Source organism: Larimichthys crocea, chromosome XVIII (genome assembly GCF_000972845.2).
Source record: "Larimichthys crocea isolate SSNF chromosome XVIII, L_crocea_2.0, whole genome shotgun sequence".
NCBI lineage: Eukaryota > Metazoa > Chordata > Actinopteri > Sciaenidae > Larimichthys > Larimichthys crocea.
Genome location: NC_040028.1, coordinates 21,478,322 through 21,504,083, shown reverse-complemented (window position 1 = coordinate 21,504,083; position 25,762 = coordinate 21,478,322). Strand labels below are relative to the sequence as shown.

General features: G+C 42.4%; 1 protein-coding gene across 1 annotated transcript in view; it reads right to left on the bottom strand.

The window, feature by feature from the left end:
• The window catches only part of LOC104936443 (titin), a 195,555-nt gene that overhangs the window by 127,013 nt on the left and 42,780 nt on the right, over positions 1-25,762 (bottom strand). The window contains exons 38-83 of the mRNA XM_027290741.1: positions 25,333-25,611; positions 24,455-25,018; positions 23,923-24,204; positions 23,549-23,827; positions 23,178-23,459; positions 22,810-23,088; positions 22,219-22,506; positions 21,835-22,113; positions 21,439-21,720; positions 20,877-21,155; positions 19,944-20,222; positions 19,365-19,643; positions 18,978-19,265; positions 18,604-18,882; positions 17,986-18,267; positions 17,585-17,863; positions 17,214-17,492; positions 16,847-17,125; positions 16,470-16,757; positions 16,102-16,380; positions 15,486-15,767; positions 14,013-14,291; positions 13,621-13,902; positions 13,233-13,511; positions 12,638-12,925; positions 12,032-12,310; positions 10,946-11,227; positions 9,944-10,222; positions 9,540-9,827; positions 8,350-8,637; positions 7,937-8,227; positions 6,853-7,140; positions 6,463-6,573; positions 5,613-5,898; positions 5,315-5,498; positions 5,151-5,234; positions 4,775-5,042; positions 4,211-4,471; positions 3,565-3,774; positions 3,373-3,450; positions 3,251-3,277; positions 2,521-2,577; positions 2,382-2,420; positions 2,127-2,180; positions 919-975; positions 219-290 (exon numbers count right to left, since the gene is read on the bottom strand). Coding sequence (XP_027146542.1) covers positions 219-290; positions 919-975; positions 2,127-2,180; positions 2,382-2,420; positions 2,521-2,577; positions 3,251-3,277; positions 3,373-3,450; positions 3,565-3,774; positions 4,211-4,471; positions 4,775-5,042; positions 5,151-5,234; positions 5,315-5,498; positions 5,613-5,898; positions 6,463-6,573; positions 6,853-7,140; positions 7,937-8,227; positions 8,350-8,637; positions 9,540-9,827; positions 9,944-10,222; positions 10,946-11,227; positions 12,032-12,310; positions 12,638-12,925; positions 13,233-13,511; positions 13,621-13,902; positions 14,013-14,291; positions 15,486-15,767; positions 16,102-16,380; positions 16,470-16,757; positions 16,847-17,125; positions 17,214-17,492; positions 17,585-17,863; positions 17,986-18,267; positions 18,604-18,882; positions 18,978-19,265; positions 19,365-19,643; positions 19,944-20,222; positions 20,877-21,155; positions 21,439-21,720; positions 21,835-22,113; positions 22,219-22,506; positions 22,810-23,088; positions 23,178-23,459; positions 23,549-23,827; positions 23,923-24,204; positions 24,455-25,018; positions 25,333-25,611 — 11,097 coding nt within the window. The remainder of the gene's footprint in view (positions 1-218; positions 291-918; positions 976-2,126; positions 2,181-2,381; positions 2,421-2,520; positions 2,578-3,250; positions 3,278-3,372; positions 3,451-3,564; positions 3,775-4,210; positions 4,472-4,774; positions 5,043-5,150; positions 5,235-5,314; positions 5,499-5,612; positions 5,899-6,462; positions 6,574-6,852; positions 7,141-7,936; positions 8,228-8,349; positions 8,638-9,539; positions 9,828-9,943; positions 10,223-10,945; positions 11,228-12,031; positions 12,311-12,637; positions 12,926-13,232; positions 13,512-13,620; positions 13,903-14,012; positions 14,292-15,485; positions 15,768-16,101; positions 16,381-16,469; positions 16,758-16,846; positions 17,126-17,213; positions 17,493-17,584; positions 17,864-17,985; positions 18,268-18,603; positions 18,883-18,977; positions 19,266-19,364; positions 19,644-19,943; positions 20,223-20,876; positions 21,156-21,438; positions 21,721-21,834; positions 22,114-22,218; positions 22,507-22,809; positions 23,089-23,177; positions 23,460-23,548; positions 23,828-23,922; positions 24,205-24,454; positions 25,019-25,332; positions 25,612-25,762) is intronic.

Here is a 25,762-nt window from a genome sequence, read left to right as displayed (position 1 = left end):
TGAAGCGAGGGAAGCGCAGCACAAGATAAGACGGAAAAAATAAACTACAGTTGATCATTTAATAAGAGAAGAAATTAATACAGAAATAAGAAGGACAGACAGCAGAACAGGACAAAACAATCAAAGATTTTAGTCGTGGACGCCAGACAAATAAGATGGCATATTTTTGCAGGGCAGCGCGCTGAGCTGCAGCAGGAGGACGTTCAGGCGTACGATACCTTTTGATGGGATTTTCTCTCTCATTTCAACTTTCTTGGTCTCGACGGCCTCCTCAATGGGAACTCTGGCAGCTAGTGAAAAACACACACACACACACACACACACACTAATCATCATCACAGTCAGAAAACAAGATGTAACATTTTTATGATGTTCCACGTTACTGCAGAATGTTTCGTTTTTTAAAAGACACATTTCTGCTCATAATGAACGAAATCTGATGTTTTTATTCACATTCTTTAATCAGTGCTTGTGAGGAATCAGTGCTGTATAAAACAACTCCATAAATAACCTAAATAATGTGTTTTATATGTGAGGTTTGACATGAAAAGAAACAACTTGTTAAAACTTAAAATGTAAAACAGCAGCAGTGTACGTTTGAAGTTTAATGCGAAGGAAAATAAAAAACATAGACTGATGATTTACACTCATGCATTTGGGGTAAGAAAGTAAAAGTTAGGAGGTAAGCAGAAGCCAAAAAAACCCCAAATTGACCTCAGACTGCAGTTAAGAGGTTCTTATGAACGAGTAAACTAGAAAGAAGAACATTTATGAGACAAAAACACAAAAAGTAAAAGAGCTAAAGGACTCAAAGACAAACGACGAGTGAGCCATGGTTAAGAGCAGCTCAGACACACACACAAGTATTAACAGACAGATAACCGACGTCCTTCCTCGTGTGTTACTGTGATCTGATACCTTTGGTTGTGGACACCTGTTGTGTTACCGTCTCTTCTGCCCAGCTCTCATACTCGACTGAAGGTGCGACGACCACAAAAGTGACAGAAGACAACAAACGTGAGGCAACAATTTGTGCTCCGTGACGACAAAATCTCATGATGTCATTTCACAGTTCAAAAAGCCACCATCTCTTCTCATAAATGAGATAAGACGGAAACAATCGGCTAAGCTCTGATTTCATGGACAGATTACTGAACTAGAGACCCGAAGGCTCTCTGGCTGAAGTGATTGTCAACCTTTCTAATTGGAAAGTCAGTCAAACAACTACTACAAACTATTTGAGCTTAAATTTCAAAAACCTTGACTGTGAAATGGCGACAGCTGGTTAGTGAGTGTGTAAGTTGGAAGATGGGATGAAAGTTAAAGAGTGAAAAAAGAAGAAGACAAACAAATCGACGGAACAAAGACTCAGGTTATACAAAAACAACGAAGCAGACATGAGTTAGACGACACAGTGATTGATGATGATGATATAATGAACGCAAGAGGCAGATTTGGGTAAATTCCAATTCTGAGACACACTGAATTGAAGTCGAAAGACTTTTGGAAAACCGCAATTGGAGTGGCACCTGCCCCGAACAACAATCCCCAACCTCAGTTCTGAAGATCTACATTATTTAAGCTATAACCACCCAACAGTCATGGTGGCTTGGTTGTTGTTTAGGTTGAGCTCACCTTTGTGCTATACCCTTGAATTGCTTGTGGAGGTTAACCATTGGGTTAATTTGTATTTTATAGAGGTATTTATTTGGATATATTTTTGTTAGGGTCTTTCTGTTTTTTGGTTATTAGGTGATAGTTTAGGTAGTTTTAGACTTTGGTCATATCTATCTTGTTTGTCTGAACAGCATCTGCCTGCCCATTGTTGAGCCTGATAGGGAAAACTGATTGATCGCCCCTACAAAGTTAACAGTGATTAAGATTGACAAGAAGATTTTCATCAATTCAGACAAAAACTAGATATTGTGGGCAGACATAGGACTAGGACTAATAATTTCTGAATGTTCAGTACTAACATCAATCTGTCTGTCTCTAATGGATGAAAATTAATTAACTTTATGAAAATGATTTCATCTCGTCTCTCCCAGATCTGCTCCGATGGTTTGATGGTGATGAATGATGGAAGGGATGAAGTGAAATAAAAACAAAAATACAGAATGTTGTACCTCTCTGCTCCACCTCCACCTCCTCCTCATAGTGATACGAGTATTCAGCTGATTCTTGAGAAAACATAGACGTTTTTTTTTTTGTTTGTTTGTTTCAGTTATTAACAACAAAGACAGAAGAGTTTTCAATTCATGGTGAGAAATATGAATTAGTTTGACTGTCTAATCTGTAATTTAGATTTTATGATGACAATTATCAGTTTATTTGTGGTGGAGAATGTAAACAGATGAAGTATAAAAACACACGGTAAATACCTCTGTGTTCTTCTTCATACTGATAGAATTCAACAGATTCTTTAAAAGACAAAAGACATGTTGTTGTCATTATTGTTATTATTAAGATCAAAATGTTTAATTAACCATAAACACTCCTTGTTCCTGATTCCAGTCTCACCTTGAATTTCCACTGATGAAGGCACTTCAGGCCTCTGAACTGAGGAGTCTGGGACATCTACAGAACATGGAATATGGTTCATACAAACACTTTATTCAAAAGAATAATTATAATAAAACGGTTAGAGTTAGAGTTAACTGGTCTGTAAGTAAAGGAACAGTCAGACATTTTGCAAAACCCTCCTGCGTCCCACCATTTGCCAGAGTTGTTGGAAGGAATCAATGCTAGTTAGTCTATATGGGGCCTAACCTAACATTATGAGGCTACATCTGCTATAGCATCCCATTGCTTTCAGTGCAAGCAGTCAGCATAAGATTGGGTGAAAGTTTGTAGCTACTTTAACATCAATCAAGTACAAATAGCAGCATAACATGGGATATGTTACCATAGCACCAGGGAAATGCAAACAGCTAGAATAGCTTTGGATATCCTGACTGTCTTTGACTTGAGCCAGTTATAAAGAACTATAATAATGCAATAAATCTAGATTATTTTATCAGTGTAGAAGTCACTTCAATGTCAACTTTCTCTGAGATTTGACACGTCAACCAGACAACACAACACCATTATTCAGAAGACAATACAGAAGAACTTGCTAGCTGCTTGGCTAGCAGTTTTCCCCAGCTTAAGCTAAACAGTCGTTCTCGACTCTGGTGAAATGAGAGAACAAGAAGATTTCCTAAAATGTTGTTGATTAAATTTGTGAACCATCTGAAAAGAAAATACTTACCAAGTGGCACCCTTGCTAATTCAATTTCTGTGAAAGGAGGAAGAGTGAACAACGCATTAAACACTGAAAGAGACAAAAGCTGAACAGAAGCATAAAAGGTGCCGTCTGACTAGGAACTGTACCTTTGCCAGACAAATAAAGTTCAGCTGTGCTCTTAGCCTCTCCTCTGGGCTCCAACCTCACAATCACTGAGTACACGCCTACACGGGTTTAATAATGAAGACGTTTAACACTCAAGTCAGAAAAAACAATGAGAAAAAAAAAGTCTATAGAGCTTGTGATGGGCCTTTGGGGCTCGATGGCGCTCTACACACCTTCGTCTTCAATGGTCACATTTCGGATGACCATGAAATGTCTTCGGCCCTCGCTTGTGAAGTTGTACTTAGGGCTCTCTCTCAGTTCCCAGGTGTCTTTGTACCATGAAACAATAGCGTTGTCGAAGGACACCTCGCACTCAAAGGTGGCCGACTGGCGCTCGTTGACTTCGATGTTGTGGATGCGTTTGGTGAAATGAATTTGTTCAGCTAAAACAGATAAAGACGTGAATGGGTAAACGTGTTTGGCATCACAACTGGGAATGTATGACAATACTTAAATGGTAGTTTTTATCGACACAACATCCACATGGTTAGAAATGATGCTCAAGCTAATGTTTATGGGACAGTTATGATGACTAGTTGTTGGAAGGGGTGGGTTTGGATTTGAGTCGAGACGGACGTAAGAAGACAACGAATGAGATAATGACGGACGTTTTTTTGCAAGAATATCCAGGAGAGGAGAGGCGTGAAGAATGTTAAGACAGAGGAGGACAAATCCCAGAAGAAAGAGTAAAAAAGAGGACAAAATCCAAATCTCCAAAATTAGTCTCTTAGAGTTTGATTGGGGGACTCGAAAGAGGTTAGTAAACTGCAGAACATCCACCACGTCTAGAAGGTTGCAGGATTGTTTCCAGGTACAAACCTTCCACCCAGAGATCGGCGGATGATTCCAGGTGCTGGTACTTGCAGGTGTATCTGCCCTGGTCTTCAGACTTCAGGTCTCTGATCAGAAGCTTCTGAACCTTGTGTTTCACCTCGGACGTGTACCTGCCCTTCATCTCTAACTGCTTGCCATTTTTAAACCAATGAGCCTCTACATTTGGAATAGACAGCTGACAAGACAGTGTGCACGACTGGCCTTCCTTACCCGATGTGTCCTGCAGATGCTTTTCAACCTCCGCCTCTGAAAGACAGAAAAAAATGCAGCAACTGTTAGGATGGTTAAGGGGTCACTAAGCATCACAAAGTGGGAAGACCTGACTACCAAAGTCTTCCAAGTCCAATTAAACGAAAGGTTCCCTGGCCTTGGAAGACAAGAAAAATGGTCTGACCCTCCCAGAAAGAACGATCAATGGGCATTTATCAACTGTTTTTCTTAAATCCAATGAAGTTTTATTTGTTCTTTCCAGAACTTGGTATATAAATGATATGATGTGATATACAACTAACAGATGTATAACTGTAGGTGCACAGTATCAGTACTGACCCATGACGGTGAGCTTGGCGCTGGAGATGTGCGGCCCGCAAACCACCCGGTAGTTGCCCTGGTCGGACGACTTGCACTTCTTGATCTTGAGCAGGTGGCGGTCGCCACTGATGCTGATGTCGTACTTGTCATTGGTGTCTAGTTTCTGGGTGCCCTTGTACCAGGACAGGGTGATCTCTGGGTAATTGATCTTGATCTCACATTCAAACACTGCTTCCTTATTGGTGAAGACAGACTGATCAGAGATGTCCTTCACCACGGTGACGGGCTGTAGGAGCAACAAGAAAATTAACTCTCTGAAGTCTGTGTTGCTGGCAGAACAACAGCATCTTCTTTCTGTTAAAGCACAAAACTTTGTTTTTAAACGTTTCCTGACCTCTGTCCGCTCCATCCTCTTCTGCAGGTCGGCCACCAGTCTGGCCATGTCCTCATCAGACTCTCTGTCTCCACGTTCCAGTTCCTGTGAACAACAACCACATTATTTATCACAACACCTCCACACACAAACACATCAGAAGAGCTGACTGTGGAGAAACTTACCGGTCTTCCACTTTCTTCGGCTTTCTCCTTCTTCAGCTGCTCGATGGCCTGCAGCAAGCCTCGGTAGTCGGTAATGCCGTACATTCGGGCGTATTTCTCGTACTCTTTGGGGTCCACATTCCTCAACAGCTCGACAATGTCGATGCCCTTATCCTCCTTTGGACTTTTCTGCTTTGATGGCGTCCTGAGAATAGAGTTTAGAAAAGACGGTGATGGATCAAAGAATATTTCAATACGTCAACGCATAGGTATGATTTTTGGCTACTGAAACATCCATCGCATACACAGATAAACTCACTTCTTCAGTTTGGCGCGGAGGTCTCCCTCGACCATTGCAGATTCCTTCTTTTCGTCCACATGCATGTCTGAGCTGCATTCAATCTCTCCGTGCTTGTTGGAAGCGACACACCTGTACTGACCCGAGTCCGACTTGGTCACCTCTCTGATCTCCAGTTTGGCCTCCTGACCCTTCTGCTCAATGGAGATCCGGCCACCGTGAGTGATCTGCCTCCACTTACCCTTCATCCACTTCACGTTGGGGATGGGATCACCGCCCACTTTGGCAATGAAGGTGGCGGTGCCCTCTGTGGATCAACAGGTGGAGAGTTAGAACGAAAATCATAATTTTCTTATTTACTTTCATACAACAGCGAAATAGTACTTCTAGTCTAAGTCTATATCTTTCAGTTTCCCAGGAATAGTTGGGGTGTAATGCAAACACATACAACTACAAATAAAATAATGTTTGAACTGTGAACCTGAATTTAAAAAGATAAAAAAAACATGATTTGTATGTATTATACATGCCCAAAGTGCACCGTGCCATAATGCAAAGTCCAGTGTGTAATATTTAGTGACATCTAGTGGTGAGGTTACAGATTGCATCCACATGTGTTACTGTAATAATACCCCTCACCTCACCTCACCTCTCCTTTCAATCGTAGTGTAGGAGAAACTAGTGTGTGTCAGATAAGAGGACTAATGCCTTGATTTGATATTAATAATAATCAAAAAAAAAATTTGGTTTTATTGATATTTTTTCATAAAACAGATAAAAAAGAAGACATTTTTTTTATATATCGTGATGTGTTTATGTTCTGTGTTGTGTTAATGTTGTGGTTATGTTCTGTTAACGTTGTGTGTCTCACTCTCGGTGACGTGTGTAGTTTTGGGTTCCTCAATGAAGAACAGGTTCTCCAGTTTTTTGGTCGGAGCAGCTGCTGGAACTTCAGTTGGGGCCGGAGCTGCTCCTGGTTTCTCTGCAACACGACACAACACAATGTAACATCACAGCACTCGTCATATTTGACTGACGCTCAACTCCAAAAACATTCAACGCCTTAAACTGTCCACTCGATGGAGCTGTTTGACAGACGGGAAACAAGCCAACAGCAAAATATTTAACTGATATCTAACACAGAATTCCCAAATGAATAAATTATTTGACAGGTTGATCTTCATCTTCCTTCAGACAGTGCTCATAATGAGGCTATAGTCTTAATAGATATGGTATTATAGTTTGTTTTCACAGTTCTTACCTTTGACAGTGACTTTGGCCTTGCAGAACTCGCTGCCAGCGTCGTTGGTGGCCTTGCAGAGGTAATCGCCAGCATCGTGTCTGGAGGCCGGGCTGATCTCCAGACAGGCAGTCCCGTCAGAGAAGCTGACCCTGGTGCTGCCGGACGACGTCAGGTCCTTCCTGTCCTTCATCCACTGGATCTTCAGAGGTGGAGACCCACAGACGTGACACCTGAGACTCAGCTTATCGCCCTCGTCCACAGTCAGCGGTTTGAGTGGGACGTCAAACACCGGAGGCTTCTTGGTCTCTGCAGGAGACAAGATGATGGTTTGATTTCAGCGGACTGCGGTGGGGTCAGTGCTGAGGTCAGTGAGCTGAACTTCTTCTGGTAAAAATGTATTAGCATGTAAAAAATCTAAACTAGTGATTTGGAATCGAAACTGTTGGTAATCGAGTAAGTTCTGCAGGTCATGAGCATCTGGTAAAAAAGTATCTACAAAAAGCTCATTAAATTAATATAAAGAAATATTATGGACTTTTATTTAAAATCATCACATCCATGAAAGATGATCACAAAATTTAATCTTGCACAATCTTGATAATTATGAGATCCGTATCTTGTCGTATGATCAAGTCCTAATTACAAGTAAACTATTACATGTTATGAGATTTAATGTTTAAATTACAGAATCCACATGTACTAATGAGATGATACAGATCTTTTAAATATGTCTCAGCAGACATCACCTGACCTGTTTATGTTTCCTGACGAAGAGCGGAAGAATAGTGTTGGAAATCTGTAACCTTACGAGACAGCTGAACTCACGAGATCACGAGAGACACCTTGCAAGCCTTCAGACTATGGGCTTCTTTCCAGACACAACCAATCAGCGTCCAATGAGGAATGACTGGAAGCTACAGCGTGAGCTACAGGCATAATTTAACACTCGGTGTGTGACTGCTCAGAAAGAACGATGAGTACTGACTGATTAGTTTAGGATATCAGATAGGCTGAGGAAAATGCTGAATCATTTAAATTAATTACTGAATTATGAACATTATTAGTTGTTTATGAACTTCCTGTCCACCGTGGTCAAACCCACCTGAGATGCCAACAGTGACATCGCAGGAGGCTTTTCCAGCTTCATTGAAGGCCTGGCAGGAGTACCTGCCACTGTCCGTCACCTGACTGCTCTTAATGCAAAGCACGGCCACGTTACTCTTAAAACTGATGTCGTATTTGTCTGAGCTGTAGATCTCTGTGTTGTCTTTGAACCAACTGACAGACATGGGCTGCGAGCCGGAGACTCGGCCCTCAATCTTCACCAGTTTACCCTCCATGTCCTCAATGTGCTCTGAGGGCTTTTTGGTGAACACTGGAGGGTTTTTACGCTCTGAAAACAAGAGAAAACGGTGATGTGAGCAGAGGAAGTTTGGTTTTTTTTCACACAAAGAAACAACCTCAAAGCGAGCTTGAGTGCCCGAGGTGAGGTGTGTGTGGCCCAGGTTGAAATACCTTTGACAGTGATATCAGAGGAACAAGAGTCCTTCCCCATGTCATTAGAGGCATGGCAAAAATATTTCCCAGTGTCGGCTTTATCTGCCTTCAGAATGGTCAGGTGGGGCGTGTTTTCCACACAGCCGATCTTATAATTGCCCCCAGTGCGAATATCTTTATGGTCTTTGGACCATGTGACTTTTATCGGGGCAGAGCCGGTCATGTGACACTCTAGCTCAATGCTGTCACCCACTGTCACTTCCTGTGGTGACAACTTCCTGTCAAAGACTGGAGGGTATCTTGGTTCTGCAGAGTTCGTGAAAGAGCGGGAGGAAGATAAAACAACAACAACAAATCTTTACATGGAAACATTTGAACATAATTAATGTCTCAGGCTCGTTAAACACACAAACACACATCACTGTATGTATAAACTGAGCGCAGAGTTCTCAACCTCAGGGTCGGGCCCAGCATGGTCACATGGTTCATGTTAGGGGTGTCGTGGTAGTGACCAAAAGACTGAGATCGTGGATACAAGTGGCCGAAAAGAGCTTCCTCTGCCGGGTGGCTGCTCTCAGCATTAGAGATAGAATGAATGAATGAATGAATGAATGAATGAATGAATGAATGAATGAATGCCTTTTATTGTCACTATACGCATGTACAATGAGATTAAAAGCCAACTGCAATAACAGTGCAACAGTGAAACATAAACAAGAAAATATAAGAAATATACAATATAAACAAAGGCAAAGAAAAGGGAGCTAAGGTGCACAATCCTGAGGAGTATGTAGGAGATATGTGATAGACAGGGTGAGGAGCTCGGAGTAGAGCTGATGCTCCTTCACGTCAAAAGGAGCTAGATCCACCTCAGGATCCTGTAGGAGGAGCTGCAATGCATTGCTGGGGAGAAGGACTTCTGGAGCACCCTGCTAAACCTGCTGCCACTGCTGTGACCTGACCACGGATATGTGGAGAAAATCAATGGATCCGCTAAAGTTTTTCAGCTATTGTAGGAATATATAAATACTTGTAATGAAGTATTTTTATAGTTTGGTATTACTCCTTGAAGATCATTTTGAAGGTCACAGACCAGAAGAGGTTGAGAAATTCTGCGTCAGCATCTCAAACTAAACACCCGGAGCCTGAGACTTCACGCCTTCTTAAATGATTTCAATCATTAAATGGATTAGTCGTGTTGTACAGACCTTGGAGAGTCAGCTTGGCTCTGCAGGAGGCTGAGCCCACGCTGTTGGTGGCCACGCAGGTGTACTCCCCAGAATGCCTCATCTCACTGCGGCTGATCTGCAGCACGGCCGTGTTGTCGTCGTACAGCATGGAGAACTCGTCTCCTTGCCTCAGAGGCTCGCCGTCTTTCAGCCACGACACCTCGATTGGTGACGAGCCGGCTACGCGGCACTCAAACCTGACCGGCAGACCCTCGGTCTGCTGCAGGCTGGTTATTTTCTTTGGGAAGGATGGAGGCGTTTTGGCCTCTGGAGAAGACAAAGATGTGAAGAGTTATTTATAGCAACCAGTGGTGCAACGTTGAGGTACACTCACCTTACTTCATCATAGTTTCTTTTTAAGAGTTCAGACTAGCTCAACTCACCTAATACACTGAGCCTGCAGGTGGAGGAGGCAGAGCCTATGCGGTTCTCCGCCTTGCAGGTGTACTCTCCGATATCGGCCTTTGTGGCTTTGCTGAGCTTCAGGCAGGCGACGCCCTTCGAGTACTCTAACTTACAGGTGGGGCTGGACCTGACTTTGCCATCAGCCTTGAACCAGGACACCTTGATCTCAGGTGTGCCTTCCACCTGACACTTCAGACATACGGCGTCTCCTGCTGTCACCTCCATGGGCTCCAGGGGCTCAACGAAGTACGCCGGCTCTGCAGTTACAAACACAAACATGTCAAACTACAGGAAGCCTGACATCTGCTAGTCAATGCAGGAACAACTTCTTACCGAGCATTTTACAAACTCATGGAAGTCTTTGTGTGTGTTGATTATGTGTATGTGTTACTGTGAAAACTGAGTTCATAATGAATTCTACCTGAGGCTCGGTCTAAGCTGATAACAAGTAGAGTCCTACATCGTGTCTGTACATCGAGTATTAGCTTGATCTGATATCTGTGTTCTTATCATAGCTTTACATTTTTAAAGCTTCATTAAAAAGGCCAGAACAGTATAGTGCCTATTGCACCTATATTTCTGTGTCAAGTGTTTCCTTTGGTCAACTTGCTCAGATTTAAATTCAGTTTGGTTTATGTGCTTCTACCATGATATGGAGTCAGACATGAGACAGCCATGCCTGGCAGGGTCGAGCTGTTAGAGGACTATGTTAACCGTTGGATATACAAACAGCACAGAGATGACATGAACGTTCTCTGTTAACAGCATCTTCAGGAATACATAAGTTACAGCTTGTACTTTAGTTAGACCAACCACCATCTTTGGAAACGTTTCATGAACTTCAGCGGAGCTGCTACTGATCCCATAGAGATCCAGGTGACATAAAGTACACGCAGAGACAGACTATAGTCTTCAAATCACGTCTCCAAACAAAAACAGAATCCATTCAATGATTAACAGCTGAGAAAAGCTGTACTAACCGAGAATGGACACAGCTGCTTCACACGTGTCCTTTCCGGCATCGTTGGACACTTCACAGGAGTATTTCCCAGCAGCCTCCTTGTCGTCGGTGCTGAGACACTCCAGGATGCAGGAGCTTTCAGTCGTGGTGATGTTGTATTTGTAGGAAGCAAAGATCTGCTGGCCATCTTTGTACCAGTTCACCGTGATCTTGGGAGTTCCAGTGTATGTACACTCCAGCGTTAATGGTTTGCCCTTCTCTACCGACACATCCTTCAGCTTCTTGGAGAAGGCGGCTGGCTCTGAGTGACACAAACGAGAAAAACTGAGCGATGAGACAACAGGGTACTCGACTGATTAACATCAGTTTCGTCTGATAAATGATACATTTGATGAACCAATCAAGTCACTGATTAGTCCTGATCCAGGACCAGCATACAATAGTATTTCTTCCCCTTTCTACCTGAATCAGAGCTAGTGAATCATCAAAACCTGAAACAGTGTCTTTACATTTTTGGGGTCAGCTGGTTCTTAAATACATTATTTGTGTTATCATTAGCTTTGTCAGCCTTAGGGTAATTTACTTCTCCAACCAGTAGGAGGAGCTGTAGCTTAGAAGCTGATGACAGATTTTACAGACAGAACATAAAATATGATGCATTGTCACAGATTGAATTACCTACAATAGGAAACATTCTGCTGATTAATACTTTTTTGATATTTTAAGAACATCTTGCTCGCTATACTTTTGTAATTTTACTCCATTGGTAACTTTTCCGAGGCCATGTATCTAAATAGATTTTTTTAACCACTGACATTTGTTCAGCCTGCAGCAGGTGTAAAGGTATCAGGTGTTTTCTCTTTTGTGAACAGGTGAGGAGAATGTGTTTGTTTGTTGTTATACCTATTTCAGCCACAAGAGGCTGAAGTGCAACATTCCAACATTACACTTAAAATGTACCTACACACAAAATATTTCCTGACTCCCCGCTCAGGCCTTCTGTAGAAGATGCTCACAGCTGATTACAGTTTGTGAATCTTCATAATGATACAAAAACAGAGACATTCGATCTGAATCAAAACACCTGTTTTCATGCCACACTGACCTTTGACCGTGAGATTAACTGGGCAGCTTTCCTTTCCTGCATCATTGATGATCTGACAGGTGTACTCTCCAGCATGAGATCTGTCCACATTCAAAAGCTCCAGAATAACTTGATTATCCTTCAGGGAGAAATTACAGCCACGTCCAGACACGATCTCCTTTGCGCCTCTGAACCACTTTAGTTTGAGGGGGGCGCTGCCTTTCACCATGGCTGAGAAAGTCACGTTAGAGCCAGGCATGGCTTCCACTGGCTGTGGTGGCACCACGAATGATGGAGGTTCTGGGCATAGACAGTAAAAGGGATCAAACATGGTGGAATCTTTAGCATGTAGTTCATTTGACTTGCACTTAATCTGTGTGGTCACTCAAGATCTAAATTACTGGCACAATAATGTGACACAAACCAACATAAACTTTCTCTAAACAAATCTAAACGATCCTCTGTGAAATCAGAAAGGTCCTGTTTTTCTTGGTTACAGAATGTGGACGAGCTCACAGTTTAGTTGTGTAATATTGCACATTTCACAATATCTCTATGCAAAACTAAAATCTACATGGATTCATTGAATCAAACTCCTGAAGCGACATGCAGTCTGTAGTTCCTGACCTTTCACAACAAAGGAGGCAGTGGTTTCACTGGATCCCGCCTTGTTGACAGCTTTGCATTTATATGCTCCAGAGTCGGACAACTTTAGCGTGGGCACTTTGAGCATGCAGCTGTTGTCGCTGAACGAAATCTCATAATTGGGCCCACTTTGTATCTCCTCTTCATCGTGGTACCATGAGATGGTAAAAGGTGGAGAGCCTGACACTTTGCACTCCATCTCTCCAGCATTTCCAACAACTGTGTTGCAATCCTTCAACTTCCTTGTGAATGTTGGAGGGATGATCTTATCTGTTAGGGAGGGAAACAAGAAGTTAATAGTGCATCAGGACAAATGCAAATGTACTGTTACTAATAGGGCTGGGTAAAGGAAAGCTAGCTTGTTGACTCATTCTTTATTTCATTTAGACAAAGTTCTTGTTGATATGTAACCAAAAACCATGTTTCTATACCTCAAAGTAAGGTGTGAAAGAGATATGGGCAATCATTTTGGTGTTGGGATCTAATCTCAGGTGTCTAATTGGCACCAACTTGGAAATTTCCAAATAATACCCAGCCCCTTCATCATAGACCAAGAAGAAAGAAAGAAGACACCAACCTAAGACTGTGAGGTTAATTTTACTTAGGTCCTTCCCGACCTCGTTCATAACCTCAAATGTATATTCTCCAGAGTCCTTCTTCTCAGCAGAGAGCACATTCAGGCTGGAGATCATCCGCGAAAAAGAGATTTTGTATTTCCTCCCGGAGGCAAGCTCAACGCCGTCCTTGAACCACTTCGGTGTGAGCTCTGGGGTTCCACACACTTTGACCTCGAGGGCAGCAATGTCGCCTGCCGTCACACTCAGAGCATCAGGTTTATCCACTATCTTAGCAGGTTCTGGAATCAACAGAGAAGGAGGAGAAATGTTTTTAATCAAACCTGCAGGGGGTGGGGGGAGGGAAGAAAAAAAACTGCATGAGAAAGAGAGAATTATATGGTTACAAACCTAGAACAGTCAAGTTAGCGAAACACTCCACACTCCCAGCATCGTTTCTGAGTTGGCAGGTGTATTTGCCTGCAGTAGTTGCATCGGCCTTAAAGACTTTAAGAGCCACATGGTTGTTCTCAAAGGTGATTTTCCTGTTGTCACCGTCCCTGAGAATGTGATCCTTGTCTTGAACCCAGGACACAGTAATGGGTTCAGAGCCTTTAACAGTGGCCACAAGGGTCACCTCCTCTCCCAGTATCACTGTCATGTTTGACAGTTTCTTCACAAACGACGGTGGCTCTGAAGAGAGGAGAAAAACAGCGCAAAAGGCAAAGTCAGCAGGGTGACAAAGTCATTTGAAAATCTGATACTTATGATTTTCATTTGAGACCAACGCAATTTCTACTGACCTCTGAGTTTAACCGATGTCTGGCAGGTGGAACTTCCTACACTGTTTGACACTTTGCACTCGTATTCACCAGCATCCAAGGGCTCTATCCCAATGACATGCAGCGTAGCTGAGCTGCCCTCGCTCACCATCTTATACTTCCTGCTCTCCATCAGAGGTTTCCTGTCTTTGAACCAGGTGATCTGGAACGGAGCTGTACCGCTCATCTCGCAGTACAGACTCACGTCCTTACCCTTCAACCCTTCAATGGGCTGAGGTACTTTGACAAAGGATGGAGGGTCTACAAAAAGATCAGGAAACTGTTACAGAGGCACACACCGGCAAATAATCTATAACGAAATGCTGAAAGCTGAAACCCGTAACATTTCACGAGATGTCACGCTCTACAGTGGCAAAAAGCCCACAACTGAGATGGTTGAGTTGTTAGGGTAGTTTGTTGGAATGGCAGCTAAGGTGGTGGGATTTTTCTGGAAGGTAGGATATTGGACCCAAAGTCAAGACGGAAGAGTCGAGACGATAACCACGATTGGATTATTTGAACTACAACTAAGACAGCATATTAAGTATGGAAAATTTAGCTAAAAAAGTTTGATTTGCTGAGGTTGGTGGAACTACAGCTAAAATGAGGTTCCAGATGAAGGATATATGAGTTTTTGATTAAGCTAACACGATGGATACATCTAAGATGGCAAATGTGTAAGTCAAAATGATGAAAGAATTTATTGGAACTACAGCTAAGATGGCAGAGTTGTTGGTGAAGGTTGTTGGAAGAACAGTAAAGGCCTCTGAGTTGTAAACAGCTACAGTTGTAAAACTACAGCTAAAATTGTAGCATTGATGTGGAATTGGTCAGAACTTCAACTAAGATGGCAATTTATTAGATGTTGAAACTACAGTCCAGATGGCGGACTTGTGAATGTTTGATGGAACTTTGGAGATTTGTGGAATTTAGTATTTAAAAAAAATCTAAACATTTTTAAATTTTGGGAAAGGATGTTGGATGTTGGGGTCAGTCCAGATGGATTTGTGAAAGTGTACTGAAGCTACAGCTGGGTATGGTAAAGTTGCTGTGGAACGATCATGAAACTACAGCGAAAATAGTTGGACTTGGAATATGTTGGAAGTACATCTAAGACGACTGAGTTGTGTAAATTTGTTGGAAAACTGTAGTACAGGTAAAATGGTTGAGGTGTTGTGGATGATTGTGTATCCAGCATGTTTTCATTTGCATTGCACCCCAAAAAGGGGCAATCCAACAAGCTGATCAACATCGCAACTCGAAAGCGAAAAAAGGAAAGAGTCTCGATCCATGGTAAAATGCTTGAGCGTTTGACAATTCTCGCCATACGGGACGGCTATGTAATGTTACGTATTCCAGCTTTAAGCAACACAACAAAACCTCAACACCACACTGAACAATCAGTGCATCACAAAGTCAATAAAATGATGATTAGGAAGTCAGTGAGAGGCTGACCTTTAACAGTAAGTGTGGTGCTGCAGCTGACACTGCCAGCATCATTCTGAGCTTCACAGGTGTAAACTCCATCATCATCAAAGCTGGCGGAGAGCAGTTCCAGAACTGCTACTGAGTCAGCAAATGATGTCCTGTAGTTGCCCCCATCCGTGACCTTGGTGTCATGTTTGTACCAGGTCACTTTCAGAGGGGCGGTGCCACTGACTTTGCACTCCAGTCGGAGTGACTCACCCTGCTTCACAAACTTTGTGGCAGGGAGTTTCAGCACAAATTCAGGTGGTTCTGGAAAGCCAAAATACAGACATGTTAGCTGCTGAAAGCATGTAGGGACATTTCAGACAGATGCTTATGACGGACAGCAGATGAGCACATGAGAAAAGCTGATAAGATTAGCCGACAATGATGGGTTAGCAGCAGACGCAGGATGGATATGGAAAATGCAGATGCAAGACAAGGTGACACAGAGTTCTTGATGAGAAACTGCAGTAGTGGACAGACTTCAAATAATGACGATGAAAGTGCTGCGAAGCTGGTAAAATGTGACAGAGAATCCAGCGATGCAAAAGTGAGATGGACACAGCCACGCAAGAGTTGATTTAAAAGATGGAAGTCCAACCTTTGACCGTCAAGTCTGCACTACAGCGTACAGAGCCAGCATCGTTGCTGACTTGGCAAGAGTAAACTCCACTCTGGGCGACACCCACTGAATAGAGCTCTAAGAAGCAAGACATTCCATCCAGCCCAGTGAAACAAGTGGGCCCAGTCATGAGCTCAGTGTCGTCCTTGAACCATTTGACCATGAAGGGAGGGGTCCCCTTAAATGTTCCTTTGAAACGTACAGTGGAATTGGGTAGAGCTGCCTGGGATTCAGGCAATGTCACAAAGCTGGGAGGTTCTGAAGAGAGCAAGATGGACCAGGTTAAAGAGGTACTCACCTTTGGTTCAGGATTAGATGACTAATCATGTTGAAGAACACTGTCTAACCTTTAACCATGAGGGATCCACTGCATTCACAACTTCCTGCTGCGTTGGACAGTTTGCAAGAGTAGGATCCTGCGTCAGATCTCTCTAGCTGTTCAATTTCGATGGACACAGAATTGTCCTGCTGAATGAGTTTGTGTTTTACACCGCTAGAGATTTTGGCTCCGTCTTTCTGCCATTCCACAGAGATGGGGAGGGAACCAGATATTTTGCAACATATATGAACAAAGGAGCCCAATATCTCTTGCATGTCTACCACAGGTTTGATGAAGCTTGGGGGAATGACTTGCTCTGTTACCAAAAGAACAATAAAAAGGTATTAGACTTTGTTCGACACTATGCTACTATCCATAGAACCACAGGATGTTTTTCACACCAACCTAGTACGATAACTTTGACTTTGCAGGTACAGCTACTGATGTGGTTTGCCACTTCGAAGATGTACTCTCCTTCATCTGCTTTCTGAGCAGATTGAATCTTTAGGCTGCTGATGCTGTTCTCAAACATCAGCTTGTGCTGCCTGATGGACTGAAGCTCCTTGCCATCTTTTATCCATTTCACTTTGAGCTCAGGGGAGCCTGTTACCTTACAGTCCAGACTTACTGGATCTCCAACTGTAACCTTTATCATCTCTGGTTTCTCTGTGATCTTAGGAGGCTCTACAATGCAAAACAAAATCAATAATACATGAACTTTCTAATCAAGTTAGGTCCATGAAAAGCCATGATTAGTAAAGCAGAGGTATACCTTGCACTGTGAGAGTGGCAAAACACTTATCTTGCCCTGCTTCGTTAACCACCTGGCAGGTGTATTTCCCATTGTGTGTGGCCTCACAGGCACGAATCCTAAGAGTGGCCACATTGTTCTCAAATGTTCTCTCAATCTTTGGATCTTCCAAAATCCAGTGCTCATCTTTTTGCCATTGTACAGAGAGAGTGGGAGAACCTTGCACAATACACCGAAACTCTGCCATTTTACCCAACACCGTGTCAGTGTTCTCAATCTTCTTGGTAAATGTTGGTGGTTCTATTTGAGAAAACCAATGAAATGTTAAATTAAACAGTCAGTTATTACTACTTAAGATAAAAATGTGGATTGGTAATTCTGGTTAAACCAACCTTTGAGGTTTAGCGTTGTCTTACAAGCACAGCTTCCCACCTCGTTAGCAACAGTACACTGGTATTCACCAACATCTACAGTGTCACATTTATGTACCTCTAGACCCACAGTGCCATTCGTCTGTGAAAAGCCATGTTTAGCACTGGGTTTGATCTCTTTTGCATCTTTGTGCCATGTAATCTCAAATGGACCAGTACCAGCAATGTGGCAGTCAAAACAGGCACTGGAGCCCTTGACAACATCAGATGGAGCCAGCTCTCTAATAAATGATGGTGGTTCTAAGACAAGAGAAAACAAACTGTCAACTACCTTTTTCTCAAGGGTTTAACACAAAGGTGGCCTCTAATTTGGTATTCTTAAAACTTCAACACACATCAAGTCTGATACTGATACAACTAACCTTTGACCTTGAGCTCCATGCTGCAGCTCTCGCTGCCAGCCTCATTGCGAGCCTCACAGTAGTAAAGCCCACCGTCTTTGATATCAGCCCCACAGACTTCCAGAGTGGCCACAGAGTTAATAAAAGTCATTTTGTACCGATCGCTCGGGCTGATCTCGGAGCCTTCCCTGAACCAGTAGATGTCTATCTCAGGTGTGCCAGTCACCTGGCACTCAAACACTTTACTCTGACCGGGACGGACCACGGACAGACGTGCTGGGGTCCGTGTGAACTTAGGAGGTTCTAAGAAACAAAGTAAAACATTAGATTTAACTATCAGAGAGGTGGCAAGGGTAAGCTATAAATATCTATAAATATATATCCAAAATATATCTATAAATTTGATATCTAAGTTGACAATATGTCTGTTGCCATCTAAATCCTGCTTAGTCAATGATTTTAACTAAAGCAGTGTATTGCCATCAGTTGTTTTAGCCTATTGATTATGTAACAATGGCAACATTTCATCTTTTGTTGAATTATTTGCTTCTTTTGTCCAATTTTAAATTCCAATATATCCATAAGAACAGATGGACAGAGACATATTTATCAACTCAGCTTCACATAAAGAATGACAACCTTTGACAAAAAGTGTTGCCTGGCATGAAGTGGAGCCAACATCATTCTGTATTTCACAGACATACTCTCCAGAATCTGAAGTTTTTGCAAAGAAGAGCTCCAGCGAGCTTGAAGTGTTGTCTTTGATCACAGAGCAGTCGGCACTGGATAAAATTTCTTTCTTGTTTTTAAACCATTTGGTGGTTAGCGGCGGTGTGCCAGCAACCAGTACATTAAACTGGACCTTTGAGCCAGGCAAAACATTCATGGATTCAGGCTTTTCAAGAATGCATGGTGGTTCTGGAAAAGAAAAACAAATGAATGCTTAGGAAAGCTGCAGTTGCTATACTTTCATCCACAGACATCAACCTACTGAAAAATAATTGTGTTCAAACCTTTGACAAACAAGATCCCAGAGCACTGGACCGTTCCTGCTTTGTTCTTAGCGATGCAAGTATAGCTGCCACTGTCTTTACTGTCAAGATTAGAGATTTCCAGAAAAGCAACATTCTCAAAGAATGTGCATTTGTGTTTTTCATCAGTCTGGATTTCTTTCTCATCTTTGTACCATTGAATGGTTATCGGCAGGGAGCCAGATACAAGACACTCCAGATGAGCAAATGATCCTTTGATACCTTCCGTCTTCTTCAGTTTTCTTGTAAAAGACGGTGGAATTATTTGATCTAACACAGATAGAAGAAAAAATAAGTGAGAGGCAATGTTCAAAGTAAGATGTAATTTAAAAGAAACTAATATTAACTAAGATACTCATTTGAACTGACCAAGAATGGTGAGTGTGGCCTCGCAAGAACTTTGGCCAACATCATTTGAAACCTCAAAGGTGTATTCACCACCGTCACTTTTGTCAGTTTTAATAATCTTGAGCACAGAGCTGATGTCTGTGCCATGTACTTTATATCTTGGACCTGAGGTCAGCTCCTTGCCAGCCTTTAGCCATTTGACTTTCAGTGGTTTTGTGCCTGAGAACCTGGCCTCCAGCATGGCTGGATCCCCCTGAGTCACACTTATAGACTTGGCTTCCTCTGTGACCTTGGCCGGCTCTGAGATGTCAAACAAAACAGTCAGTAAAGAATCTCGAACCTGATAGACTAAAAAATACAGACCAAGAACTAAAGTCACTAATGGACATTTAGTCCTCATCAACTTGTGAGGTCATTGTATTTCACAATTCATTAACTTGTAAACTCTGGAACTATGTTTACCACTGGGAAGGTTCTTGCCAATAAATCTATAAATGAGTGACTTCACAATCTGATAAGGATTCTCCAAATGCACCATTGGAAGGATGCAAAATTACAAAGTTCAGTTTCAAGTACCAGTACTCAAGTATCTTAACCAACCTTTGACTGTCAACACAGCAGAGCACGTTTGGCTCCCAGCCTGATTCTGTGCTTGGCAAGAGTATTTTCCGCCATGCTTGCTCTGCAAATTGGTGATGTGCAGCAGAGCAGTGCTGTTCTCATATGTGATCTGAATATGCTCAGCCTCTTTGAGCTCGTGGTTGTCTTTCATCCAGGACACAGTCATAGGCTCTGAGCCTTTCACAATGCACTGCAGAGAAACCTCGCTGCCCACCAGGGAACTGAGGTTCTCCAGCTTTCGCACAAATGATGGCGGTTCTACAAGGAAAAGTTTCATATAAATATTATTTGTATCTACTAAATATTAGCCTCGCTAAGTCAGACTTCATCCCACAAGCTCAGTCTGTTCTACAACATTTATGTTCGGAAACCATTCACTAAAGATCAGCTGACCATGACAAGTTTTGGAGTGTTCAGATGGAGAAAGGGTGCATCTCCAAACTCTTCATCCAATCATCCAATTTAAACTTTGGATACTGTGTAGTTGTCAGTATATAAAATTGAATCTGGATCAGCAGATGTATTTATGTCTTTAAAATGATCAAGAACTGATTTACTTTACTGGAGTTTCAGAGAAATCGAAGCAGACACAAAATTTATCCAATCAGGTGTAGGAAGGGTAAGAGTAGGGTTTCTACCCTATATATAAAATATATATTGAAAGTCTGTCAATCCCAGAAGAGGTCATTTTGGGCTATATAAAAACTGACTTGACTTAATGGTGCTATATCTGTAAGCCCACTAGAAATAAAGCCTTAAGCAAATGCCCACTGAGTGTTGCAAGATCAGAATGAGCAAAGAGGGAACTTTTTGCTAACTCTGCGAGGCTATCCAAATTTACATATAGAGCAGATTTAAAATGTAGCAGCCGAAAAGTACATTTAAATATACGTCCATAGCATCTAAACAAACCTTTTAGCGTTACTTGACAATCACAGGAGGCCATCCCCACTTCATTTTCAACAGTACACTGGTACAAACCGACATCTCCTGCCTCTACTGCCAGCACCTGCAGGGCTATGAGGTCGTCTTTCACCGTGATTCTGTGTCTCTTGTCATTCCTAATTAGCTTTGTGTTTTTATATAGAGACACAGTGAAAGGGCCAGAACCAGAGACTTGGCCCTCCAACATCATCTCAGAACCTTTGACCACATCTTTGGACTCCAAGCTACGCACAAACAATGGTGGCTCTAGAAGAAAACAACGGACATGTCAGCGCATTACACTAGACTGCACAAGTATGACATATGTATAAGATTTATTGTGAAGTTGAAAATGCTTTTTCTGAACGACTTCAGTTCTAACAACAGGCAAGACATTTTATTTTAGCCACCAGGTGTTCTCAACTCATCCACCAAGGGGCGCGGTATCTTGACAGAATAATGCTGATGATTTGTCATTTGACTTCAGTTACACATTGAGTCTTCATTAACTAAAATGTCAGTAAAATAAATCCCAAAAAACTAAACCAACCTTTGATTGTAACTGTACTGCTGCAGCGGTCACTACCAGCCTCACTGGATGCCACACAGACATAATCTCCACTATCCTCTACTGTACAGGTGACTATTTCCAGAGAGGGCACTAAGTCAGTCACGATCATTGTGTATTTAGGACTGGAGCTGATCTCCATCTCATCCTTGAACCACTTAAAGCTGATGACAGGACTGCCCTTTACTTTGCACTCCAGCCTGGCGGAGTGGCCGCTGGTGACAAGCTTGGTCGCTTCAAGCTTCCTCACAAATGCAGGAGGTTCTGAGAGAAGAGGTTAACATTCGTTACATTCACAAAAGACATGATGTTAGTATCAAGAGAGATACTGATGTCAACATTTTCATGCAGCCGGCACACGATACTGAAGACAGGCACCTTTCACAAAGAGAACCACGGTGCAATCCACCTTCCCAGCATCATTGGATACTTGGCATGTGTATTTAGAGGAGTCAGTTGGTTTCACAGAGTTAAGCTCCAAAGAGCTTGAAGAGGCATCTTTCTTTATGAAATATGAGCCTCCAGTTATAATCTCTTTGTCCTCTCTGAACCACTTAACAGCTAAAGGAGCTGTTCCAGTGAAGGTTGCTTTGAATGAAACAGTGGTTCCTGGTATAACATCCTGGTTGTCTGGTTTCACTGTGAACACTGGGGGCTCTGGAGGCCATAAACAAAAAAAGGTTTGCATATCATGTTATCATCAAATTATTCAAGGACTGTACACAATAAACAGAAGCACAAAATCAGCCAAGCATTTATAACCTTTGACATAGAGTGTGCCACTGGTTTCTTTAAAGCCCGCTGAATTGGTGGCTCTGCATTTGTAAACTCCAGAGTCGGCCTTTTCCAGACGGATAATTTGCAGTGTAGCAGAGCTGTCTTTGAATTCAGGCTGGAATTTGGATCCAGACGTGATCTCCTGATCGTCTTTGAACCAAGCTATCGTCATGGGTTGGGACCCAGACACTTTACAATCCATGGTGACGTCATTAGCAATGTTACCATCAACTCTTTTCAGGGACTTCGTGAAAGTTGGAGGCATTATCCGATCTGGTTGTTGAAGAAAAAACATCTAATGTATTAACACAGTTTCAACTGATTTTTAAATGAATCACCCACTCACCAAAAGTCTTTAGCTACAATTAAGACTACTGCAACGTTTCAGTTATGAGACTTTAACTAAATGTAAGTCCAGAAACGTGAGAATACAGTGTGTCAAAGTTTGTTTGCTTGATGAACAACTATAGATTTTGGAAGTAAGAAGTTGTTAGTAACTAAGACTTGTTATATTTTCATCATTTATAGAAACATGATGATTATCAAATGTTGAAGAAGCAGAAACAAAGAGCCAACCTAAGACGGTCACTGAGCATGTGCACTGGTCTTTCCCAACTTTATTCGACACCTCCATCTTGTAATCTGAAGTGTCTCCTCTTTCTGCCGTAAGAATCTTCATGGTGGCAACATTGTCCTTTAGAGTCATCTTATATTTACGGCCACTGATCATCTCTTTTCCGTCTTTAAACCACTTCACTTTAAGGTCTGGGGTTCCAGAGATTGTGCACTCCAGTGTAGCTGAATCTCCTGCAGTCACACTAATGGACTCTGCAGGTTCTACGACTCTGGCAGGTTCTGGGATACAGACAGATTCATTAGTTATTAGGATATAAGAGGTCAGACACAAGAACTTAAGTATCTCTGCATCAAAGATGTCATCTGACCTTGCACAGTTAAGGTAGCTTCGCATTTTTGTTGGCCAGCCTCGTTCTCAGCTTGGCACGAATACTTGCCGCCGTGGCTGATGGCCACTGTTGTTATCGACAAGCAAGCAACATTGTTCTCAAACGTCTTCTTGATATTTGGATCATCATCTCTCAGTATTTCAGAGTCTTTCATCCATTTAACAGTGATGGGAGCTGAGCCCTTAATGGTTCCCTGAAGTTTCACTGTATTTCCTAACACTGCTGTAGCACTCTCAACCCTCTTTGCGAAAGTTGGTGGCTCTACAAAAACACATTATGAGTTAAAACTGAGCTTAAAAGCACAAGAGTACACTTCAGTCAATAACACAGTTTTATTACAGTTTACTAACCTTTAAGTTTAGCTAGGGCTTTAGTGATGACTTTCCCCACATCATTGGATATGACACACTGATAATCTCCAACATCTGCACTTTCAAAGGTCTGAATCTCCAGCCTTAACAATGACTCTTGGGACATTATTTTATATCTTTGATCACTGGTGATGGGCTTCTTATTTTTTAACCAGCTGATTTCAAAAGGAGCTGTTCCTGTGATCTCGCACTGCAGCTGAGCTGCTGCTCCCTTCACTGCCTCTAGTGTCTGCAGTTCTTTCCTAATGGATGGTGGCTCTGGGTGTCAAAGGATAAGTAAAGTGTTTGCGGTTAACACCAAAGATTGTCGTACTTCAGCAGTGAGTGTAAAGTGAATGCAAGATTTGACAAACCTTTAACAGCTATAAGGCTATTGCAGCTCTCGCTGCCGGCATTATTTGACACCTCACAGGTGTAACTCCCACTGTCTGTGACCAGAAGGTTCATTATCTCCAGAGAGGCAACTCCAGCCTTGAAAGAGATTTTATATTTTTCTCCATCGCTAAGCTCTCTCTCATTCCAGAACCAGTGGATGCGAAGTTCGGGTGATCCTTTAACAGTGCACTGTAAGCGTGCAGCTATACCTTGTTTCCATGTAATCTTAGGTTCCAGTTTCTTGACAAAGGAAGGGGGCTCTGAAAGGAGTTTTTAGTTCAAAAACACCAAGATTTTTAAATGTTGTCAGAAGAGAGAGAAAAAAAACCACAACAAAAAACCAAGACAGAAAAGTGTGAAAAAGAAATGCAACAGAAAAACAAGAAGATAGCAGTGCATAGTGTTAGCGTCAGCTTGCAGTTGGCTGAAAACAGCAATAATCCAGTAGCTCATTTCAAGAGATTTATGTTTTCAACAAAGCTTACGGAAAGATCGTCTTCAAGATCTTACCTTGAACTGATACCACAGCCTCACAGGATGAGCTGCCAGCCTCATTTGCGGCTGTGCAAACATATTTCCCTGAGTCCTTCAGTTTGGACTTGGGTATCTCAACAACAGCCACCTTGTCCTCAAAGGACAGTTTACACTCCATGCTCTGGTGGACTTTTTTGCCATCCCTGGTCCAGGTGACAGTCACACCAGTGTCCTCGTCCACCTGGCACTCCAGCCTCAGCGGGTCATTAACAGCGGCTGACACTGGCTCAATGGTTTTAACAAAGCTGGGCTTGTTGATAACCTTGAGCTCTGTGGTAAAGGTAGCAGTGCCAACACTGTTGGAGGCCTTACACAGGTACACTCCCTGGTCAGTCACCTCAAGACTTTTAATGTGAAGGGAATATTTGTTCTTTTCACATTTCATGACATAGTTCCCTTCGGAGGAGACGACTATGTTGTCCTTGTGCCAGACAACATCCATGGGTGAGGATCCAGTGAGTGAGCACTGGAACACAGCTTGTTTGCCCACATATAAAGTCATTGGGTCTGGTTTTGATACAAATACCGGTGGGTACATTTCTATGGAGAGCAGGTGGAACACACAAAAAAGTTTTTAAATTTGAGGAAGAGGAAAAAAAAACACCAACATCAAAAATGAACTAGCCTGAACAATCTCAACTTGGTGATCGATGTAGGTTTAAAAATGAGAAAATTTGATTCTCAAAGTCATTTTGTCTTGCCAAACATGACACCAGATCCATTTTATAAACAAATCATCACTTCAGCACTGCTCCATTATGATTCAAGGCAAAACACAGTATGTATATAATTCTCTCTCTCTCAAACACACACATTTGTAAAGCGATGTAAAAAAGGTCCCACTGGGATCTTACCAGTGACAACGAGTGAGGCAGTGCAGCTGTCAGTGCCATGCTGGTTTGAAGCCTTGCAGGTGTAATCATTGCTGTCGGCTTTGACCGGGTTTAGGAGCTCCAGGGATGAACTGGTGTGGCGGCTGAGGATCCTATACTTGTCACTCTGTTTGATCTCAATTCCAGACTTGTACCATTTGAAGGTTACATTCGGAGCGTCCTCGATTTCACATTCGAACTTGGCGTGGCCACCGACGTTTATTTCCAGAGGTGTGATTTTCTGCCTAAACACAGGTGGCACTGAGGCACACGTAGAAAAAGATAATTGTTAGTCATGGAATCTATGAAACTCTTCTAAAAATACTGACAGACCAGGAACAAGAATGGTGGAATGTACAACAATGGTGGAAGGCAAATCAGGAGTGACTGTAAAGGAGAAAAGTAGCAAGAA